This window comes from Triticum aestivum, chromosome 6B, assembly GCF_018294505.1.
Source record: "Triticum aestivum cultivar Chinese Spring chromosome 6B, IWGSC CS RefSeq v2.1, whole genome shotgun sequence".
Classification (NCBI taxonomy): domain Eukaryota; kingdom Viridiplantae; phylum Streptophyta; class Magnoliopsida; order Poales; family Poaceae; genus Triticum; species Triticum aestivum.
The window spans coordinates 412,764,333-412,781,482 of NC_057810.1; the positions used below are offsets into that span (position 1 = coordinate 412,764,333).

General features: G+C 43.7%; 1 protein-coding gene across 4 annotated transcripts; it reads right to left on the reverse strand.

The window, feature by feature from the left end:
- Window positions 1-13,744: 13,744 nt before the first annotated feature.
- Window positions 13,745-16,867, reverse strand: LOC123137300 (ribosome maturation protein SBDS). Of its 4 annotated transcripts, XM_044556996.1 has the most exons (5): window positions 16,607-16,867; window positions 16,318-16,487; window positions 16,009-16,215; window positions 15,449-15,649; window positions 13,745-14,317 (listed from the first exon to the last, which is right to left on the reverse strand). In XM_044556996.1, exons 1-3 carry the CDS (start codon window positions 16,701-16,703, stop codon window positions 16,129-16,131), a joined length of 354 nt encoding a protein of 117 aa, XP_044412931.1. In that variant the 5' UTR covers window positions 16,704-16,867; the 3' UTR covers window positions 13,745-14,317; window positions 15,449-15,649; window positions 16,009-16,128. The 4 variants fall into 4 exon arrangements, with proteins under 4 accessions (XP_044412931.1, XP_044412932.1, XP_044412930.1 ...); XM_044556997.1 differs by having other exon boundaries at window positions 15,449-16,197; XM_044556995.1 differs by having other exon boundaries at window positions 15,449-16,215.
- Between the last annotated feature and the right edge of the window lie 283 nt (window positions 16,868-17,150).

The following is a 17,150-nucleotide window of genomic DNA, read 5'->3' on the forward strand; positions in this document are numbered from 1 at the left end:
ATCTTGGATGTTTTATATACATTTATTAGCAACTTTATATCATTTTTTGGGACTAACCTATTAACCTAGTGCCCAGTGTCAGTGCCAGTTGTTGTTTTGCTTGTTTTTTACTTTGCAGAATATCAATACCAAACGAAGTCCAATTGCCATGAAACATTTTGGAGATTTTTTTCTGGTGATAAGAGACACTGGAAGCTTCTGGAGTACACGAGAGGAGGCCTATGGGGCCCAGTAGACACCAGGGCACGCCAGGGGCCTCTGGCGCGCCCTGATGGGTAGTGGGACCCATAGGCACCACCTTGACCTACCTCCGCCTCTATAAATACTCTAAAATCCCAAAAAAACTAGGGGAGTTGACGAAATACTTTTTCTGCCGCCGCAAGTTCCAGAACCACGAGATCTAATCTAGAGGCCTTTTTCGGCACTCTGCCGGAGGGGCCAACGATCACGGAGGGGTTATTCATCATCCTTGTTGCCCCTCTGATGATGCGTGAGTAGTTTACCACAGACCTACCACTACTAGGAAAAAGCTTATACACAGACACTTATCAGTAGCGCTTGTTAAAGCGAAGCGCTACTGCTACATAGCAGTAACGCTTGTCAGGACAGCGCGCTACTACCATAAAGATAGCAGTAGCGCGTTCACCATAAAACACACTACTGCTACGACGACCAGAATGGTCGCTGCCAGGCTTGGAATAGTACCAGTGCGCTTCTAAGGACCACGCTACTGCTAACAAAATAGTAACAACGCATTTTAGGGTGACAGTGCTGCAACTAACAAAACAAAAAGAAAGGAAAAAAGGAAAGGAAAAAAGAAAAGGAAAATTAAAGAAAAAGAAAAAATGAAAGCAATAGCAGCAGTGTGTTTCTACGAAAGCGTTGTAGATACCTTATCTATAGCACGTTCTCCCAACACGCGCTATAGCTAACTTATCTATAGCTGCAGCGCGTTTCTGCAAAAAGCGCAATAGCTAAGTAGCTATAGCGCATGTTTTGTAAAATCGTTACTACTATGTCTGACTTACCGCTTCACGGGCGTCCCTCCTTCCCCCAGTTCCCCAATCTTCTCGCCAGACCTCAACCTCTCCCTCGCCGCCCCTGCGCTCTCTCATCGCCCTGCCTCCGTCGTCGCTAGAGCCGCCACCAGAGCTGCACGCCATCGCCGCCACCGAAGCCACGCTCCCGCGGAGTCACCCTCGTCCGCTCCTCACTGCCCCTGCTCCATCGCCGCCAGAGCCGCCGTCGCTGTCACCGGAGCCCCTACACCCTCACCGCCCTGCTCCCTCGTTGCCCCTACCACCCTCGTCTGCTCCTCGCCGCCCCTGCTCCCTCGTCGTCCATCCTCTCTGTAAGCCCCACACCCCTCCCTCTAGGTTAATTAACTTAGGTGAATTTAGTTCATTAAGTTAATTAGGTGAACTAAGTGAACTAGCTAGGTTAATTTAGGTAAACTAACTAGGTTAGGTAACTAAGTGAACTAGCTAGGTTAATTTGGTTTACTAACTAGGTTAATTAGATGTTTTTTAGATGTTTGGTTAACTAATTTGGTTAACTAACTAGGTTAGGTAACTAAATAGATGTTAATTAGGTTAGGGCAGTAGTGGTACTGTTAATTAGATGTTTTTAGTTAGGGAGGTAGGTTAGTTAACTAAGTAGATTTTAATTAGGTTAGGTAACTAAGTAGATGTTAATATAGGTTAACTTGGTTAACTAGCTAGGTTAGGTAACTAAGTACATGTAAACTAGGTTAGGGCAGTAGTGGTACTAGTAGATGTTAATTAGATGTTTTTAGTTTAGGGAAGTAGGGTTTTACTAGGTTAATTAGGTGAAGTTAAATGAATGACCTAAATGAATGAAATTAGTAGTTAACTGAATTTTTAGGACCAATTTGTATATGCTTAAGTACTTAACTAAATATTATTTTTAGGACAAACTTGTATATGCTTAACTAGTTAACTAAATATATTATAGGGTCGTATATATAGTTGCTTAAGTACTTATACAATTGTTCTGCACCCAATGTATGCTTAAGTAGTTGTATAATTCCCAGGGTTCATCAATGGGTGCTTAAGTAGTTGTGGATGCTTAAGTAGCTAGCTAGGGTTCATCTAATTAGTTAGTACTTGTAGATGCTTAAGAACTAGGACGGTAGGGTTAGGGCACTAGGTTTAGGGCAGTACGACATAATTTGAATTGAGTTCTAGGGTTCATAATTTGAAATTTGTGTAGATTTTCTTAAGTGTGAAACATTGAAGTGGTCATGATATATGAAAATTCCTCGATTGTGCCCAAGTGGCCTTTTGTTGTTTCCAGGGAATGAAGCCGAGTGGCCTATGTTTTGCCGGAATGTTGATTCATTTTCGTTCCAGCAAATTTTAGGTGCTTGATTTGTCCACTTTTTAGCAAAGGTCATGCCGAAATTTTCCGTGAATTTCAGGATGACTTGTGCTAAAAACTAGGACATATCAGGTGCCCAGGATTTGCCACACCGGGAAGGAATCAATGTTCCTGCAAAACATATGCCTTTTTATGTCATTATTCATTTTATTAGGTCTAGAATTAATTGGCTAGATTTAATCGTAGGAAACATGGCTAGCAATGATGAAGGACATGGTTCTGGTGATTGCGACGACATCTACCTGGCGGCAGACGAATATTTGAACCTTGCCAACGATCAACCTGTGTTGGATGATGATTATGATGATGACATGATTTGATGCTATGATTACATTTGTATGTGTATGATATGCTATTGATTATTGTATGAAGCTTGTTCAAATACAAAACAAATATGCAGAGAAAAAACTAATAAAACTAACAGTAGCGAGGGGAGTAGAGTTAGCAGCAACGCGCCCTTACCAGAAGCGCGCCCTAGATTAAAGCAATGCAGATATTAGCAGTAGCACGTTATGCTAAAGCTCGCTGCTGCTAGCCATGTATAGCAGTAGCGTGAGTCAGCACGCGCTACTAATACATGTTAGTTGTAACATCGTAACAGTAGCGCGGTGCCCCGCGCTACTGATACACCTAATACGCGCGCTATTGCTAGGCTTTTCCCTAGTAGTGTACGGGTCCGTAGTTAGTAGCTAGATGGCTTCTTCTCTTTTTGATCTTCAAAACAATGTTCTTGGAGATCTATTTGATGTAACTCTTTTTTGTGGTGTGTTTGTTGGGATCCGATGAATTGTGAGTATATGATCAGATCTATCCATGAATATTATTTGAGTCTTCTCTGAACTCTTTTATGCATGATTTTTATAGCTTCGTATTTCTTCTCTGATTTATTGGTTTGGTTTGGCCAACTAGATTGCTTTATCTTGCCATGGGAAGAGGTGATTTGTGATGGGTTCAATCTTGTGGTGTTCAATCTCAGTGACAGAAGGAGACATGACACGTATGTATCGTTGCTATTAAAGGTAACAAGACGGGGTTTATTGATAAATGAGTTTATCTTGTCTACATCATGTCATCTTGCCTAATGCATTACTCCGTTTTCCCATGAACTTAATACACTAGATGCATGCTGGATAGCAGTCAATGTGTGGAGTAATAGTAGTAGATGCAGAATCGTTTTGTCCTACTAATATTGGACGTGATGCAAATATACATGATCATTGCCTTGGATATTGTCATAATTATTTGCTTTTCTATCAATTGCCCAACAGTAATTTTATTAGCCATCGTATGTTATTTTCTCGAGAGAAGCCTCTAGTGAAAACTATGGACCCCGGGTCTATTTCCTATCATATAATAAAACCAAAAATACCTTGCTGCCGTTTTCCTTTATTTTATTTATTTTGTGTTTTAGTTAGATCTATTTATCAAATATCATACAATTTAATATATCTCAATACCGTTGAGGGATTGACAACCCCTTTACGCGTTGGGTTGCAAGTATTTGTTGTTTGTGTGCAGGTGTTGTTTACATAGTATTGCTTGGTTATCCTACTGGATTGATAACCTTGGTTTCATAATTGAGAGAAATACTTGCCTCTGTTGTGATGCATCATCCTCTCCTCTTCGAAGAATACCAATGCAGATTACAAGCATCGGCTCGCATGTGTAACCTGATCTTCCAGGTTATCCTACGAAGGTTCTTGGGTACCGGAGATAGTAGGTGCGGTGGACGACCCACCAACTTTTTCCCTGTAAAAGCTTTGCCCTGATACCGGCGGCGACTCCTAATAATTTTAATCAGAGGGGTTAAGTGGTTGCCTAATGAGTCTGTATCATGGAAGATATGGAGTTGGGCTATGAGGCACCTCATTCCATTGTTTATGAGCGACCGGCTCATCCGATAAGCCGGTAGACAACTCGCCAGAATTGCTCCGGAGATTGCGCTTGCTAGCTTGCTGCGACTTCTTCAAAATAAAGTTTGGGTCCAAGTAAGCGTATGGATGTGAAAGTGGTACCTTTCTTATGGCTCTTCTTGTTTTTCCTTGGCATTCAAATTTCCGAGCTGGATGAGATTGAAACTACCTCGGCATTGCTGGCTCGGCTGGCCTCAGTATTATCCTGAGAAGAAGGGGTGTCGGCAAGTTGATCAAAAATACGACCAAGCGAGTCAACTTCTACCTCCAAATCATCTCCACCGGCCGCCTCAATGTTGATCGGCTCATCCACTCGCTCGACTAGAGCAGGGGTAGCTTTCCGAGGTTTCTTTTTCCAGAACTTGTTGTTTGCCTGCGTACATGATAAGCCAGAGGTCAAGATAAAATAAACAAATCAAAATGCAGATTGAGTAAGACAAAGTGCAAGAACACTTACTAGAGGCACTAGGTTCTTTAGGCAGAGGGGAGCAAGCCCAGTCTTGTTGCATTTATCTTGAGGCTCTCCCAGTAGCCTTTTCATGGCCTTGTTTATTTCATTTGCTGACAAGTTGACTTGGCTGAAGCGTTGCACATCAGCTAAGTCGCCCGTATAGTTGCACATCAAGTCGCCCCTCCGACTTAATGGTTGGATACTCCAGCTGATCCAGCCTCGGGTCAGATCGATCCCAGTGAGGACATTTGCTGACAAGGCCCTCACTTTAGAGTATATAGGGGCGACTTGTTGTCGCTCCTCATTAGCCAACCGACCAGGAAAGGCAATGGTTCGTTGAGCCGGTCCAGTCTATAACCCGCCAATGGGTTTTCGCCTGCCGGAATGGTGTTCTTGCAATAGAACCAAGTTTTATTCCATCCCTTCAGATGACTCGCCAGTTTCGCCTCTGGGAAGGGAGTGTCTTTTCGCCTTTGAACAGAAATCCCACCAAGCTCTATGCTAGGACCTTCCGTGAAATCGGTCTGGTGGTTGATATAGAAGAATACCCGAAAAGGGGGAACAATTGGCTCCGTCTGAAGATAGACCTCACAAAAGACTTGAAATTGGCAAAGGTTGGTTATGGAGCTTGGGTAAATATCCTGGGGATATAGGTGGAAAAAGTTGAGGAAATCTCGAAACAATTTAGACCCAGGTGGTGAGAAGCCCCGGTAAAGGTGATCTGTGGAAACAATGACTTCTCCCTCGTCGGGCAGGGGAGAGCTTTCTTTGCCAGGCGCCCGCCAACTGATTACCCCTTGAGCCGGTAGCAGGCCTTGCCCCACGAGGTCATCGAGCACAAGGGTAGAGACTTGAGATCGGACTTAGTTGCAAGCCTTATCATTCTTACCCTTGTCAGTCTTGGCCATGATTAGTTGCTCAAGAGTTAACATTGCAAGTAAAATACGAATGGCAGGTCATTTTCATGGGCGATAAGTCACCAAGTTGTTTATATGATGAGCCGGCAAAATAATGAGGTTACTAAGATTTTGGGGCGAGTCAACACATTCGTTTCATTACTAACGAGTCGCCAAGTTACTCAAAATATTGACCCGGACGGATAAGGACAGCTATGACTATCAAGTTATGCAAGCTACAACATGCAATGATGAGCCGGCAAAGTATAAGCTGACTGATCCTACTTGGAGACTTTATGATTTTTTGCTAAGTGTTGGCAAGAACAAGTTTCTAATAAAGCAATTGCAGTTATAGATCCACAAAATAGCTTGAAAAATAAATATTCACTAGACCTAAAATAAGAAGTTGAAGCTCTAACTAGTCCATCAATGGGGTTCGAGAGCAGTAAGGAGATTCTACATGCAAAAATGGAGGTGTAACCGCAATCAGAGCGTTTCTATGGATTACTAAATGGCATCTAGATCTGATAGCCGAAGAACAATAAAAAGCACCGATGAACTGCCAAGACCTAAGAAGAGGATGAATGATACGGATCCAATGAGAAAGATCTAAGGCATACCTGGCTACAGTGGAGAGTTGCTGGAGTGTTCCGGTGAGCCCTGGCAATGGTTTGAACAGTGTCGAGGTCGTAGGTGAGGTAGTGACGAACTCGAAGAGGCATGGCGCAGGTGCGAGAGAGCTCGGGCGCAAGGAAGGAGACGACCAAAGGCAGGAGCAGTAAAAATGTATCTGGTCCCCCCTCGTGTGTTTTTATAATGGCAATGAGAAGGGTAAAAGGCAGGCACGAAAACAGAGGTGGTGTAGTAACTTTTTGAGTAAGGGCTGCCTCAATTTTCGGTCCTTACAGATATACTCGATAGATTTGTTGTGATGTCACACCCATATTCCGGAAATCCGGGAAGATGATGGCATGCCACAAAAGAGCGAAGTGTCAAAGTGTAAAGGTGTCATGAGCCGGCAACATATGACCCGCCCAAGACGTGGATTCAAAAGGCAAGAACTTATGGGAAGGTTATCTGGAATTATTACTATTTTAGAGGTTAACATGGATGAATCCAAGTCAACCTAGGGGCTAATGTTGGGGATATAACCCCATGGTATGACCCGCCCATTCAGGGTCGGGTTATCCAATGGCGACTCGATGGAGCAGACTCGTCGTCAAGTGGGCCGTGATGACCAAAGGCTCAAGGCCCAGAGAGCGACTTATAAAGCAGGCCGACTCGTGGCCTAGCACCTGGGATATCGGCTTGGCCAGAAGACAAAGGACGATCCCTTACTTGGGAAATAAGATAAGTAGGAAACATATTAGTGCACGGGTTGTATTACGACCCGGACTCTGTTGTAAGCCCAGGGCCTCGATGTATATGTAAAGGGGAGCCCCTCAGGTCGAAAGATTAAGTTACAAGCTCTCGAGTACTAGGATAGCCAAGTTGCACCCTTGTAATCGAGATCCCACGTAGTAATCAAATCAAGCAGGAAGTAGGCCATTACCTCCATCCAGAGGGGCCGAACCTGGGTAAACCTTTGTCCCATGATTTTGATCAACCCCATTAAAGCTACTACCTCGCGGTGATGGCCTCACAACTAAGTCCTTTCACGGGGACATCTTGTTGGGAAATGTAGCATGCAATTTCAAAAAAAATCCTATGCTCATGCAAGATCTATCTAGGAGATGCATAGAAACGAGAGGGGGAGAGTGTGTCCACGTACCCTCGTAGACCAAAAGCGGAAGCATTTGACAACGCGGTTGATGTAGTCGAACTTCTCCTCGTTTTGACAGATCAAGCACCGAACATACGGCACCTCTGAGTTTTGCACACGTTCAGCTCGATGACGTCCCTTGAACTCTTGATCTAGCAAAGTGTCGAGGGAGAGTTCCATCAGTATGACAGCATGATGACGGTGAGGTGAAGTTACCCGCGCAGGGCTTCGCCTAAGCACTACGTGAATATGACCAGATGCGTAAGAGGGGGGCGTCGCACACGGCTAGGAATCAATGTTGTGTGTTCTAGCGGCGCCCCCCCCCCCCCCCCCACACACACACACACACATATATATAGGTGGGAGAGAGAGAGGGGCAGCAAGAGGTGCCCCAAGTAGGAGTAATCCTACTTGGGCACCTCCCACAAGTCAGCCTCCCCCCCTTCCATAAGTGTCACAGGGGGAAGGAAAGAGATAGGGGGGAAGGAAAGGGGGAGGCCGAATCCTCCCCTTTCCTTTCTCCCTTACCCTCCTTCCTTCTCCTCCTATTCGACCTATATGGGGGCGCACCATCCCACTAGGGGCTGGTTTATCCCGCCCTTGGCCCAATAAGGCCCATATCTTCGCCGGGGGGGAGGGGTGCCCGGAACCCCTTCCAGTGACTCGATACGTACCCGGTACCCCCGGAACACTTCAGGTGTCTGAATACTATCATCCTATATATGAATCTTTCGCTCTCGACCATTTCGAGACTCCTTGTCATGTCCGTGATCTCATCCGGGACTCCAAACAACATTCGTCACCAAATCCCATAACTCTTATAATACAAAATCGTCATGGAACGTTAAGCGTGCGGACACTACGAGTTCGAGAACTATGTAGACAGGACCGAGACACTTCTTCGGACAATAACCAACAGTGGAACCTGGATGCTCATATTGGTTCCCACATATTCTACAAAGATCTTTATCGGTCGTACCGTAATGACAACATACGTTATTCCCTTTCTCATCGGTATGTTACTTGCCTGAGATTCCATCATTGGTATCTTCATACCTAGTTCAATATCGTTACCGACAAGTCTTTACTCATTTCATAATGCATCATCCCGCAACTAACTCATTATTCACATTGCTTGCAAGGCTTATTATGATGCATTACCGAGAGGGCCCAAAAATACCTCTCCGATACTTGGAGTGACAAATCCTAATCTCGATCTATGCCAACCCAACAATCACCTTCAAAGATACCTGTAGAGCATCTTTATAATCACCCAGTTACATTGTGACGTTTGATAGCATACAAGGCATTCCTCCGGTATCCGGGAGTTGCATAATCTCATAGTCAAAGGAATATGTATATGACATGAAGAAAGCTATAGCAATAAAACTGAATGGTCATTATGCTAAGCTAACGGATGGGTCTTGATCATCACATCATTCTCCTAATGATGTGATCCCGTTCATCAAATGACAACACATGTCTATGGTTACGAAACTTAACCATCTTTGATTAACGAGCTAGTCTAGTAGAGGCTTACTAGGAACATGGTGTTTTGTCCATGTATCCACACATGTATCAAGTTTCTGGTTAATATAATTCTAGCATGAATAATAAACATTTATCATGATATAAGGAAATATAAAATAACAACTTTATTATTGCCTCTAGGGCATATTTCCTTCAGCCTCCCACTTGCACTAGAGTCAATAATCTAGTTCACATAGCCATGTGATTTAACACCAATAGTTCACATCACCATGTGATCAACACCCACAGTTCACATCGCCATGTGACCAACACCCAAAGGGTTTGCCAGAGTCAATAATCTAGTTCACATCGCCATGTGATTAACACCCAAAGAGTACTAAGGTGTGATCATGTTTTGCTTGTGAGAGAAGTTTAGTTAACGGGTCTACCACATTTAGATCCGTATTTATTTTGAAAATTTCTTTGTCTACAATGCTCTGCACGTATCTACTCTAGCTAATTGCTCCCACTTTCAATATGTATCCAAATTGAGACTCAGAGTCATCCAGATTGGTGTTAAAACTTGCATCAACGTAACTCTTTATGATGAACTCTTTATCACCTCCATAACCGAGAAATATTTCCTTAGTCCTCTAAGGATAATTTTGACCGGTGTCCAATGATCTACTCCTGGATCACTATTGTACCCCTTTGCCAAACTCATGGCAAGGTACACAATAGGTCTGGTATACAACATGGCATACTTTATAGAACCTATGGCCGAGGCATAGGGAATGACTTTCATTCTCTCTCTATTTTCTGTCGTGGTCGGGTTTTGAGTCTAACTCAACTTCATACCTTACAACTCAGGAAAGAACTCCTTCTTTGACGGATCCATTTTGAACTCCTTCAAAATCTTATCAAGGTATGTACTCATCGAAAGTCTTATCAAGCATCTTGATCTATCTTTATAGATCTTGATGCCCAATATGTAAGTAGCTTCACCGAGGTCTTTCTTTGAAAAACTCCTTTCAAACACTCCTTTATGCTTTCCAGAAAATTCTACATCATTTCCGATCAACAATATGTCATTCACATATACTTATCAGAAAGGTTCTAGTGCTCCCACTCACTTTCTTGTAAATACAGACTTCACCGCAAGTCTGTATAAAACTATATGCTTTGATCAACTCATCAAAGTGTATATTCCAACTCCGAGATGCTTGCACCAGTCCATATATGGATCACTGGAGCTTGCACACTTTGTTAGCACCTTTAGGATTGAGAAAACCTTCTGGTTGCATCATATACAACTCTTCTTTAATAAATCCATTAAGGAATGCAGTTTTGACATCCATTTGCCAGATTTCATAAAATGTGGCAATTTCTAACATGATTCGGACAGACTTTAAGCATCGATATGAGTGAGAAAATCTCATCGTAGTCAACACCTTGAACTTGTTGAAAACCTTTTGCGACAATTCGAGCTTTGTAGATAGTAACACTACTATCAGTGTCCGTCTTCCCCTTGAAGATCCATTTATTCTCAATGGCTCGCCGATCATCGGGCAAGTCAATCAAAGTCCATACTTGGTTCTCATACATGAATCATATCTCAGATTTCATGGCCTCAAGCCATTTATCGGAATCTAGGCTCATCATCGCTTCCTCATAGTTCATAGGTTCGTCATGGTCTAGTAACATGACTTCCAGAACAGGATTACAGTACCACTCTGGTGCAGAACGTGCTCTGGTTGGTAGTAACTTGATCCGAAGTTTCATGATCATTATCATTAGCTTCCTCACTAGTTGGCGTAGGCATCACAGGAACGGTTTACTGTGATGAGCTACTTTCCAATTCGAGAGAAGGTACAATTACCTCATCAAGTCCTACTTTCCTCCCACTCACTTCTTTCAAGAGAAACTCCTTCTCTAGAAATGATCCATTCTTAGCAACAAACATCTTGCCTTCGGATCTGTGATAGAAGGTGTACCCAACTGTTTATTTTGGGTATCCTATGAAGATGCACTTCTCCGATTTGGGTTTGAGCTTATCAGGCTGAAGCTTTTTCACATAAGCATCGCAACCCCAAACTTTAAGAAACGACAGCTTAGGTTTCTTGCTAAACCACAGTTCATACAGTGTTGTCTCAACGGATTTAGATGGTACCCTATTTAACATGAATGCAGCTATCTCTAATGCATAACCCCAAAATGATAGAGGTAAATCGGTAAGAGACATCATAGATCGCACCATATCTAATAAAGTATGGTTACGATGTTCGGACACACCATTACGCTGTGGTGTTCCAGGTGGCGTGAGTTGTGAAACTATTCCACATTGTTTTAAATGAAGGCCAACTCGTAACTCAAATGTTCGGCTCCGCGATCAGATCGTAGAAACTTTTTCTTATTACGATGATTCTTCACTTCACTCTGAAATTCTTTGAACTTTTCAAATGTTTCAGACTTGTGTTTCATCAAGTAGATATACACATATCTGCTCAAATCATCTGTGAAGGTCAGAAAATAACGATACCCGCCACGAGCCTCAACACTAATCAGACTGCATACATCGGTATGTATTATTTCCAATAAGTCAGTGGCTCGCTCCATTGTTCCGGAGAACGAAGTCTTAGTCAGTTTGCCCATGAGGCACGGTTCGCAAGCATCAAATGATTCATAATCAAGTGTTTTCAGAAAGCCCATCTGCATGGAGTTTCTTCATGCGTTTTACACCAATATGACCTAAACGGTAGTGCCACAAATATGTTGCACTATCATTATCAACTTTAAATCTTTTGGCATCAATATTATAAATATGTGTATCACTACGATCGAGATTCGATAGACCATTTACATTGGGTGTATGACCATAGAAGGTTTTATTCATGTAAACAGAACAACAATTATTCTCCAATTGAAATGAATAATCGTATTGCAATAAACATGGTCCAATCATATTCATGCTCAACGCAAACACCAAATAACATTTATTTAGGTTCAACACTAATCCCGAAGGTAGAGGGAGTGTGCGATGGTGACCTTATCAACCTTGGAATCACTTCCAACAACACACATCGTCACCTCGCCCTTAACTAGTCTCGGTTCATTCTATAACTCCTATTTTGAGTTACTAATCTTAGCAACTGAACTAGTATCAAATACCCAGGGGCTACTACGAACACTGGTAAGGTACACAATAATCTGTATATCAAATATACCTTTGTTCACTTTGCCATTCTTCTTATCCGCCAAATGTTTGGGCAGTTCCACTTCTAGTGACCGTTTCCTTTGCAGTATAAGCACTCAGTTTCAGACTTGGGTCCAACTTTAGGCTTCTTCACGGGAGTGGCAACTTGCTTTCCATTATTCTTGAAGTTCCCCTTTCTTTCCCTTGCCCTTTTACTTGAAACTAGTGGGGTATTGTCAACCATCAACACTTGATGCTCTTTCTTGATTTCTACCTTCACCGATTTCAGCATTGCAAAGAGCTCGGGAATCGTTTTCCTCGTCCCCTTGCATATTATAGTTCATCACAAAGTTCTAGTAGCTTGGTGATAGTGACTAGAGAACTTTGTCAATCACTATCTTATCTGAAAGATTAACTCCCACTTGATTCAAGCGCTTGTACTAGCGCTTGTACTACCCAGACATTCTGAGCACATGCTCACTGGTTGAGCCATTCTCCTCCATCTTGTAGGCAAAGTACTTGTCAGAGGTCTCATACCTCTCGACACGGGTATGAGTCTGAAATACCAATTTCAATTCTTGAAACATCTCATATGCTATGTGGCGTTCAAAACGTTTTTTAAGTCCCGGTTCTAAGCCATAAAGCATGGTGCACTGAACTATCAAGTAATCATCATACCAAGCTTGTCAAACGTTCATAATGTCTGCATCAGCTCCTGCAATAGGCCTGTCACCTAGCGGTGCATTAAGGACATAATTCTTCTGTGCAGCAATGAGGATAATCCTTAGATCACGGACCCGGACTGCATCATTGCTACTATCATCTTTCAACTTTTTTCTAGGAACAAATCAAAAAAATATAGGAGCTATATCGCGAGCTATTGATCTACAACATAATTTGCAAATACTATCAGGACTAAATTCATGATAAATTAAAGTTCAATTAATCAAATTACTTAAGAACTCCCACTTAGATAGACATCCCTCAAGTCATCTAAATGATATGTGATCCAAATCAACTAAACCATGTCCGATCATCACGTGAGATGGAGTAGTCATCAATGGTGAACATCTCTATGTTGATCATATCTACTATATGATTCACATTCGACCTTTCGGTCTCTAGTGTTCCAAGGCCATGTTTGTACATGCTAGGCTCGTCAAGTTTAACCCAAGTATTCCGCATATGCAAAACTGTCTTGCACCCATTGTATGTGAACGTAGAGCATATCACACCCGATCATCACGTGGTGTCTTAGCACGAAGAACTATCGCAATGGTGCATACTCAGGGAGAACACTTATACCTTGAAATTTAGTTAAGGGATCATCTTATAATGCTATCGTCGTACTAAGAAAAATAAGATGCATAAAAGATAGACATCACATGCAATCAAAATATGTGACATGATATGGCCATCATCATCTTGTGCCTTTGATCTCCATCTCCAAAGCACCGTCATGATCTCCATCATCACCGGCTTGACACCTTGATCTCCATCGTAGTGTCGTGGTCTTCTCGCCAACTATTTCTTCTACAACTATCGCTAACGCATAGTGATAAAGTAAAGCAATTACATGACGGTTTGCATTTCATACAATAAAGCGACAACCATAAGGCTCCTGCCAGTTGCCGGTAACTTCTACAAAACATGATCATCTCATACAATAACGTATATCACATCATATCTTGACCATATCACATCACAACATGCCCTGCAAAAACAAGTTAGACGTCCTCTACTTTGTTGTTCAAGTTTTATGTGGTTGCTACGGGCTTCTACTCCCTCCGTTTCGAAATAATTGTCGCTGCGAGGTCTTTTCCGACTAGGTGAAAACTAGTGAAATTACAAAACTGCCCCCGACTGGAAATCGCGCTCAGGTCGTCGTCTTTCTCCATCGCTCCTTCCCTCCGCCAGGACTCCGTCGCTCCTCCCCTTTGGCAGGCGGAGGACTCCTTCACTCCTCCCCTTCGCCAGGCTCCTCTGCCGTCCGCATCTCCGTCGTCCTTCCCCGTCGGCTGCCTGCGCCGCTCCAATCGAGAGCCAGATCCCCTCTTTGGTCGCTCTTCCCCGCCGCGATCAGAAGCTCCCTCGCCGGTAGTCGCCTTTCCCCATCGGCTGCCTGCTCCCTTCCCTAGGATCCTTCCCCGCTGGCCGCAAATCCCTCGCCGACCGCCTCCCTCCACTCCAATCGAGAGCTCGAGGTCAGCCGTCGGCTACTCCTTTTTGCTCCTGGATTTCAATCAAAGAAAGGCTTAATGAGATTTCATAGTACTGTGTGTAATTACTCTACTGTGTAATGAATCTTCAACAGATTACAGATTTCAATGTACTCTTCAATCAATCAATCTTCATAGATTTCAAGGAGTATAAATGTGAATTTCCCGCAATTTTGGAAACATCTTGATTGAACAGGAGTATTATGAACAATAGTTTGATGAGGAAACACACAATAGTTTGATGAACAACAGTAGTATGAACAATACTCCATGATGAACAACAGTAGTTTGATGAGAAAACACACGATACTCTCATTGAAATTACAGGAGTAGTTTGTGGGATGAAATATGAACATCAGTACAGGAGTAATTGGTGCATAAATTGCTTGTAATCCGAGGTTAACATTCACTGATAGTTGTAGTCAAAAATTAATAGAAGGAGCAGAAAGCCAGAAACAATTTGCATATTACTACCTCTGTCAAATTGTCCAGAGTGCAGGTAATAATAACTAAGGTAAAACCATAAACACAGGTACCATCAGTACTGTCACAGAGAATTCCTAATTCCTTCAGTATTTTTATGACATTGTGTCAGTGCAAGGTATTGGCACAGAGTGACTCTACCGAAAAAGAGGTTAACTACAAACAATGACCACTGGTTGAAAAGAAAAACGAAGACAGATTCGACAAAACTGATACACAATGCCAGGTGCATAACAAACAGAATAGCCTCTATGGTATGGAATATGAGTGAATATCTCCAGAAAGATTATTCATATGCATCTACTTGCCACTGAAGTTTCTGTCCCGGCAAGGACTTCTACAAGACATCAATACTCAATTTCTTCCAATTGGGACCAGTGCAGATAATAAGATTGCTTACAGTAAGATATCATCACTTCAGGAAAACTATTCTAAGCTAGCATGGCAACTTGGCAATACTCCGGTAATACAGGAATCAGAAGGTCGGCTATTTGTAATGCGTACAATAATTTGGCCTAAAGCAACATTTCTTTATAGAAAATGCACTACAGGTGATGAATGCAAATGACGGATGCTAAACAAATCATTATCCTCCATTGGATTGAAGAAAGGGAAAACATACTAAGGAGCAGCATATCCAGAGCAGAGGGTAGGCAGCTACCTGTTCCTTGGAGGTGATGTTTGGATCGACCGTAAAGTGTATGTCGTGCATGAGGTGCTCGATCATGTTCATGGTGTAGGGGCACCGGGTCTCAGGATCGATAGTCTTCTCCATGACGATGGTGGCGATGTCCCGGAACTGCACGGACAGTTGCGCACCCCTCTCCTTGCCAGAAACTTGGAGCTCCCCTTTCTCCAAAATCTGACAGAGCACAACAATCTGACAGAGCAGCACAACCATGGATGGTTCCCGAAAGTGAACCCCAAAAAGGCAAATTCTCAAAGTCACCTCTTTCCCAGAACTGAGAAAGGGGAACCATAGATGGCTTCTTCTATGATTCATTTCTTTTCCCCTTTGATTTCCCAAACCGACACGAATTACTTTCGAGAGCGCGTGCCGGTAGTGCGAAGGTTTACCACACAAACTGAACTGTACCATAACACACACATTATGAAGGATAGCCAATACTTACATATCAACATGGATATTAACTGCATTGCAGAGATGAACTGAACCAAAAACAGAGAGCAAGTCTGAAGAATTCTGAGAAGAAGAATTACCAAAGAGGTGGCTCTCCAGGCTGCCGAAGGGCATGTACTCGTAGACCAGCAGCCACTCACCCCCCTGCACGCAGAAGCCGACGAGGATGGCGAGGTTGGGGTGGCTGAGCACCGTGAGCATCAGCACCTCCACCAGGAACTCCTTCTTCCCTGCACACTCTCCCGGGCCAACTGCTTCACCGCCACCATCTGCGCATCGGAAGCGCCCTGTGAGAAGGAGGAAAACAATCAATCAAATCTTTTTTCCACCGGAAACCAGGGCCGCCGGAGGAACAGAGGTGGAACAGGGGAGGAAGAGTGGGGACTCGCCTGCGAGTTGGTCTTTGAGATCTTGCCCTTGTACACCTTGCCGAAGCCGCCCTCGCCGATGAAATTGGCCTCGTTGAAGTAGCCGGTGGCCACCAGCAGATCCTTGAAGGTGAAGCTGTGCGCGCAGCCGCTCCCCACGTCCAGCGCCACCTTCCTCTGCGCGTCTGCGACTACTCCAAGACCCAACAACACAACACGGATAAGAAAGAATCAAAACAAAGAAGAGTGCTTTGCACCAGGCAGCAGCAAGGCGGGGAGGGGACGGGCAGAAATCAGTCAAGAAGATGACATGAGTCGTCGTCGGTGCAGTGGTGGGTGAGCTTGGAGGGCTTGAGGTCGCCGGCCCCTCGGCGCGCCGCTGGGGCGAAGCATCCAAAGCAGCCCATCTCGACCGGCGACGGGGAGAGGGAGTGGGCGGCGACGAGAAGAGTGGGAGTGCGGCGACGACGAGAGGGAGAGGGCGGCGACAGAGGGCAGAGGGATTGGGAGGGCGGTGACAGAGGGCAGGGGGATTGGGAAAGCGGCGAGCAAGCTAGCTAGTGTGAGCGAGTGGGAGGGCAAAATAGGAAAGTGAAAAAAATATAACGTGACGGAATTTGCACTGGGGTTGACAATTATTTCGGAACAGAGGGAGTAGTAAAAACCGTTCTTACCTACGCATCAAAATCACAACGGTGTTTCATCAAGTTTGTTGATTTAACTTTCAACAAGGACCGGTCATAGTCAAATTCGATTCAACTAAAGTTGGAGAAACATACACCCGCCAGCCACCTTTATGCAAAACTAGTTGCATATCTGTCGGTCGAACCGGTCTCATGAATGTGGTCATGTAA